Genomic DNA, 6,782 nt, shown 5'->3' with positions numbered 1-6,782 from the left:
AGAATCTTAATCCTCCGACCAGGGATCAAACCCATTCCCCCTGCAGTGGAAGCAAAGACCACTGGACTACCAGGGAATTTCCAAATATTCAGCCTTTTTTTTTTTTGCCATAGCATGTGGGATCTTAGTTCCAGGGCCACAGATCCAACCTGCATTCCCTGCACTGGAAGCATGAAGTCTTAACCAATAGATGGCCAGGGAAGTCCCAGCAACATGTGCTTTGGTTACTGGTTTCTGTCTGACTTACTTAACTTAGTATGATAATCTCTAGGTCCATCTGTGTTGCCATTATTTCATCCTTTTTTATGGTTGAGTGATATTACATTGTGTATATGTACCACATCTTCTTTATCCATGTCAATGGACATTTAGGTTGATTCCATGTCTTGGCTATTGTAAAGAGTGTTGTAATGAACATTAGGGTACTTGCATCTTTTCTCTTTTTAATATAATTTTATTTATTTATTTATTTTTGGCTGTGTTGGATCTGCACTGCTTTTTGTGTAGGCTTTCTCTAGTTGAAGCTAGCACGGGCTACTCTTTGTTGTGGTGCATGAGCTTCTCATTGTGGTGGCTTCTCTTGTTGCAGAGCATAGGCTCTAGGCTCTCAGGCTTAGTTAGTTGCAGCGGGCGGGCTCAGTATTTATGGCACACAGGCTTAGTTGTTCTGCCACATGTAGAATCTTCTGCACCATAGATCGAACCCATGTCCCCTGCATTAGCAGGCAGATTCTTATCCACTACGCCACCAGGGAAGTCCGCAAGCATCTTTTCGAATTATGATTTTCTCTGGATATATGCCAAGGAGTGGGATTACTGGATCATATGGTAGCTCCATTTTTATTTTTCAGGGAACCTCCATACTATTCTCCATAATGGCTGTACCAGTTTACATTCCCACCAATAGGATAGGAAGGTTCCCTTTTCTCCACATCCTGTCCTGCATTTATTGTTTACAGACAATTTGATCATGGCCATTCTGACCAGTATGAGGTCATACCTCATTGTGGTTTTGATTTGCATTTCTCTAATAATTAGCCTTTCTCTTTTTTTAAAATGGTGTGTGCTGGAAAAGATTTCTGAAAGACCACGTAGGGGAGCTGCAGACCTAGACAGTCCCAGAGGACTCTGTCTAAAACAGCAGGGCAGAGACCAGAGTTTTGGGTTAGTCCCTGCTACTTGGGATACTAAAGAATGGTCAATTCAGGAGTGTCACAGAAGCCAGAGCCAATACAAAAACATGTTCCCTCAGTCTTGCAATAATCCCTTTTTAAATCTTTCCCTTCTTAGTTAAAAGTATCTCAAAAAAAAAAAACAAAAACAGTCCATCTTCCCAGCCTCTACTCTTATCTGCACAGTACACTGTAACAAGTCTTTTGCCCTTTAGTAATCAGGATAATCTGAGCTTCCCTGGTGGCTCAGATGGTAAAGCGTCTGCATACAATGCGGGAGACCCGGGTTCAATCCCTGGGTTGGGAAGATCTCCTGGAGAAGGAAATGGCAGCCCACTCCAGTATTCTTGCCTGGAAAATCCCATGGATGGAGGAACCCGGTAGGCTACAATCCATGGGGTCGCAAAGAGTCGGACACGACTGAGCAACTTCACTTCACTTCACTTCAATCAGGATAAATAATCTTAGTTGCTGTAACAAACAACCCACTAACTCAGTGGCTTAGCACCATAGTCCACTGTGGGAGAGAGGAAGTGCTGTGTCCCATGCAATATTCAGAATTCTCTACTAACTACTTAACTGTACGTAACTATGATAATAGATAAGGCAAGAGAGAGCGTGTCAATAATTTCACAGAAGATTTTAGGAGCCAGACCTTGAAGTGGCATACATCATTTCTGCCTATACTTCATTGGCCAGAACACAGTCACATGGCCTCACCTAACTACTGAGTAGACTGGAATATAATCTGGCTGCCCAAGAGCAAAAGGAATGGATTTGTGAATGTATAGCAACCTCTCTGCTACATGCCCCTCCTGAGAAACTCAGTGACCATTTCCCATCATTTAATAGGACCACTCAATTATATTTGACTGTGTTGACCTCTCATTCCATCATTCTCATGTGTGAGGCTACTGTCTTCCAATTCTCTTCTCCTTTATGTTTTATTATATAACTATCACATGACACCACATGCCAGACTCTAATTGCTTTGTAAATATTAACTGGTAGTCTTCATCACAATAAACTATGTACTTTTATTCATCCCATTTTACAGGTGAGAAAATTGAGTTACAAAGAGTTTACATAACTTGCCCAAGATCACACAACTAGTAGGTGGCAGGGGCCAGGTTTTTACTCCAGTCAGTTTTTCTTATCACTGCACTATGCTGCCTTTTTTCTGTTTCTTCTGCTTCTCTTCCTTTATCACTCCCCCGTGGCTGATAACCTTCAGTTGGTTTACAAGGCCCTCCTCTCACATTTTTTTTTTTCACATTTTTCAAAAGACTTTATTAAGAAACAGGAAAATAAAAGATATAAAGTACACAATCAAAGGAATGAAAGAGTTTACAACATAGCTTCTTCAGGCCAGTGGCAACTAAGAAATATTTGCTGGGCCGACACCAAGGGTACGGAGGCCCCAATTCCATTTTCAATCCCATTTCTCTTGGCTACCAACCCAACCAGTTCAAAACTTCCTCCAAAGAGAAGTCCGATTGCCTTCCAAAACCTCCCCAAACTACTTCCCAATTGCCTTTACGGCCCTTCTCTGCCTGGTTCCAGACTCCTCACCTAGGCTTCGGGTGAGGTCAGCCAGACCCTGCTGAGCCTTCTCCACTCTTCCAGTCTCTCTGTGGTCCCCAAATCTATTTCTGTTCCCATCTGGGTTCATTTAATTAAACTACATTCTGAACCAGTTGGACTGGCTTGTTCTATTGCCTTTGGTCAAGTTACCTATTTTTCTAAGCCTACATCTGAACTTGATCTTTCTCCTGTTTCGAACAACTTCTTGAGCAGTGTCTCTGGCAGCTCCCTGCCCCAGTTAGTCCAAGGCTACTTTCTCCCCCAGACAGAACTCTGCACCCCTGTCCAACCTCCCACTTAACTTCCAGGTGGCTCTAGTTCTCAGCTAACCCATCTGGGTGGTGGTTTAGTTGCTAAGTTGTGTCTTGACTCTTGAGGCCTCATGGACTGTAGCCCACCAGGCTCCTCTGTCCATGGGATTCTCTGGGCAAGAATACTGGAGTGGGTTGCCGTTGCCTTCTCCACCTCCTCTCCCATTTTGTGCTTCTGAATAAAGAAAGAATTGTCAGCCCCTGGAAGACCCCAGCTGTGTCTCTCCTCCGTGCCTTTTCTCTTGGAGAAGGTCTCACTGGCTCATCGCTCTTAAAGACACTGCTCAAGTGTCACGGCCTCCAAAAGTCTTCCATCTGTTCCCAAGTTGAAGAGCCTCCTTCCCACCTTCCGTGCTAACAAAGGCGGTCCTTTACCATCACAAGTCCCGGAAGGCTCTGCTTCCGGGTTCACCTGCTTCACCAGTCAGTGAGCCCAGGAGGGCCAGTCCATTCTGCGTTTCACCGCCATCCCCTCCAACTGCAAGTAGGACAGCGCTAGCAGAGACCCCGCCTAGAGGCCCCAAGGATGGCAGCTCGGAGGGCTTGGCCCCGCCCCCTCGCCTGACGCGCGCGGCGGCGCCCCGCCCCCTCGGAGCTCCCGGCTCCCCGCTCAGGGAGAGATAATGGTTCAACCCGAGAGGCGGTGCCCCGGCGTCCTGGCAGTTCCGATTGGCCAGGGCGAGCCGTACCACGGAGGTGGCGGGGGAACGGGTAGTGGACCGCGCGCCGCAGACTCGGAGGCAGTGAGAGTCACAGCCTCCTGCCCCGGCACCCCTCAGCGCTGCACTGTGCCAGGCCACCCACCGGGATGTGTTGGGCCGTGGGCCGGCGGTGGGCGTGGGCCGCGCTGCTCCTGGCGGTCGCGGCTGTGCTGGCCCAGGTGGTCTGGCTCTGGCTGGGCACTCAGAGCTTCGTCTTCCAGCATGAAGAGATCGCGCAGCTGGCTCGGCAGTACGCAGGTGAGCCGGCGGGTGAACGGGTGGAGGACCACGGGTTGGGGCGGGCCAGGCCGAGCTGGAGGTTCCGGGAGCACTGTTTCCCAGTTCCGGACCGGTGCTGGCCCTGACTCTGTTGTTCCTCTACCCCCGCCAGGGCTGGACCACGAGCTGGCCTTCTCTCGGCTGATCGTGGAGCTGCGGCGGCTGCACCCGGGCCACGTGCTGCCCGACGAGGACCTGCAGTGGGTGTTCGTGAACGCGGGAGGCTGGATGGGCGCCATGTGCCTTCTGCACGCCTCCCTGTCCGAGTACGTGCTGCTCTTCGGCACCGCTCTGGGCTCTAGAGGCCACTCGGGTCAGTGCTGGCGGCGGGCCGGACTGGGAGGCTGGGGCTGTACAAAGGCCCATGCCCTCCTTTCTGCCGTTTGGCCAAGCCGTAGGATGCTATAGATACCCTGGTATTCAGTGTCCATTTGATTGTTCCTCAGGGCGCTACTGGGCTGAGATCTCGGATACCATCATCTCTGGCACCTTCCACCAGTGGAGAGAGGGTACTACTAAAAGTGAGGTCTTCTACCCAGGTGGGTTGGGTGACTTTGTCAGAGAGGTGGGTCTCTTCATTCTTGGGTGCCTGTAGTTGGGGGAAGGAGCCATGCCATGGAAAAGGGGGTGTGTTGAGGGGCCCTCCACCTAGTTCCTTTGCCCTCCAGGTAAGCCACAGGTAGTCGGTGAAGCAGTGTTGAGGGTTTCTGTGACTTTCCCCTGTCCAAGTGGAAACATAACTTCCTGTTAACCATGTCTGATTTTTAATCATCCAGTATTCCAGCAGTTACTGGAGTCAGTTGGGTAATCAGAAATGCTGTCATGCCCCAAAGACAAGGCAGACAGTTGTCTCCCCTTGTTTGTATAGTGAAGCATTTGGACCACTAAGTAAGTTTGGGGTTGAATGTTACAAGCGTGGCAGGCATGGGATTTCCCTGGCAGTCCAGTGGTTATGACTGCACTCCCAGTGCAGGGGGGCATGGGTCAGATCCCCTAAGATCCTGCATACTGCACAGCACAGCAAAAAAAAACCAAGGGTGGCAGGCATTGTAACTGAACAGCTACATTTCTCAGAAAGCCTAGCAAGTTTCATATTCATCTCACCCTATCTAATAGGCCCAGCCCAAGTTTAGTTAAACTTCTGCTTGACATGAGTGAGGCTTGGGAATGCAGACTTCCATGGCTCCCAGACAGTGATGTGGGGCTGAGTGAGACTTCCCCCACGAGAGGACGTGAGCCAAGTGATGCCACAGAGGAAATTTCAGGAGTGGCCACCTTAGCCCCTTACCCAACCAGACCAGTGAGGTAAAGCTTTTCCTTTCCTGAAGCTGCCTGTCCATTCCCTACCCCTAGAGAGCCTATAGGCTGGGGGTGGGGGCGGCCGTGGAAGTGAAGGGCAGGGCCTGGCTCCTCAGGTGGTTGCTCCCTGTCTAACCAGGAGAGACAGTGGTGCACGGGCCTGGTGAGGCAACGGCTGTGGAGTGGGGGCCAAACACATGGATGGTGGAGTATGGCCGAGGTGTCATCCCCTCTACCCTGGGCTTCGCACTGGCTGACACTGTCTTCAGTACCCAGGACTTCCTCACCCTCTTCTACACTCTTCGAGCCTATGCCCGGGGCCTCCGGCTGGAACTCACCACCTACCTCTTTGGCCAGGATGCCTGACCAGCCAGGCCTAAAGGAGGACCTGTGGATGGACAGGAGCGGGCAGGCCCGCACACATCCACTTGCTGGAGCCCGTGTGAAAAGACAGGAGCATACCACATGCAGATACTGAGTTCCTGATGTGTGAGCAGGGACATACATGCTTATACAACCAAACATAGAGAGTCATGGGAACACATGAGACACACATTCAGATACTGAATCCTGTGTGTATGGCAGCATTCACACCCATCGAGAGGTGGAGCCCCACGTATACCAAGGGGGCCAGTCATGTTCCAACACACATCCCACAAGCTTGACTCACTAACTCAGGCCTCTCCAGAGCCTCTCTGCCCCTAGTCAGGGCTCTGGAGTTAGGGATGGGGGTGGCTATTTCAAACTGCCTGGGTCTGACCCTTCAGCCCAGCAGCCATTGATTAGGGGGATGGGGGAGAAGAGGGGCTGCCTTTGGAGGCTCCCTTCACCTGCAGCTGTGATGCCCTTCCCCTTCATCTCCCATCCTCACCATATGCCTTACCCCTTTTTGTTCCCCTGCTATGCAAGTACCCTCATGGTCTGTCCCCTACCCTCTGGAGAACCAGGAGAATGGAAAATGCTGAGCTCACACCTCCCTCCAGGGTATGATGGGGAAGCTGACCTCAGCCCAGGGCCCACTGCTGGGACGAGTACCTGGACAGGTGGGCCCAGGTTCAAGGGGCCATTGCTGGCCTAGAGAAAGCCTTTTCTGCGCACATACCCATCACAGCTTCTGGACACTGCCCTTGCTGCATTCTCTGTCCATCTGTCTGTGTCTGTTAATAAAGACCTGTTGAACAGTTTCATTTCTTTTCGTGTCTGAGCAGCAGGAAAACCTCTTAACTCCTGGGGGCCTCAGGAAGGTCTCTCCCTCACTGTGTGATTCAGTTTTTGACAGTGGCTTTTTACTCAATACTTCAGTGTTCTCAGGAATCACCCGCAGGCTCATTGACTGTATAGATTATTGTACCCAATCCCCACAGATCAGTTCTGGGTTGAGGCCTTGAGATCAGCATGTTTAATAAGGTTCTCTCCACCAGGTTTGAATGCCACAG

The 6,782-nt window shown here is 50.6% G+C and overlaps 1 protein-coding gene across 6 annotated transcripts; it reads left to right on the top strand.

Moving 5' to 3' along the window:
• The first annotated feature begins 3,738 nt into the window (after positions 1-3,738).
• On the top strand, positions 3,739-6,530 carry SIGMAR1 (sigma non-opioid intracellular receptor 1). Of its 6 annotated transcripts, none has more exons than XR_014062039.1 (4): positions 3,739-4,026; positions 4,160-4,313; positions 4,494-4,586; positions 5,486-6,530. XR_014062039.1 is itself a non-coding variant. In XM_081519828.1 (4 exons), the coding sequence occupies exons 1-4, from the start codon at positions 3,876-3,878 to the stop codon at positions 5,710-5,712; spliced, it is 612 nt and encodes a 203-aa protein (XP_081375954.1). In that variant the 5' UTR covers positions 3,739-3,875; the 3' UTR covers positions 5,713-6,530. The 6 variants fall into 6 exon arrangements, 4 of the variants coding, with proteins under 4 accessions (XP_081375954.1, XP_081375944.1, XP_081375974.1 ...); XR_014062042.1 differs by having other exon boundaries at positions 5,164-6,530; XM_081519828.1 differs by having other exon boundaries at positions 3,739-3,966; positions 4,160-4,360.
• Positions 6,531-6,782: the final 252 nt, after the last annotated feature.

The sequence above is a fragment of the Giraffa tippelskirchi genome, chromosome 1, assembly GCF_054371585.1.
Source record: "Giraffa tippelskirchi isolate mGirTip1 chromosome 1, T2T-mGirTip1v1.2.pri, whole genome shotgun sequence".
Taxonomy (NCBI): domain Eukaryota; kingdom Metazoa; phylum Chordata; class Mammalia; order Artiodactyla; family Giraffidae; genus Giraffa; species Giraffa tippelskirchi.
This window is presented reverse-complemented; position numbering and strand designations above follow the sequence as displayed.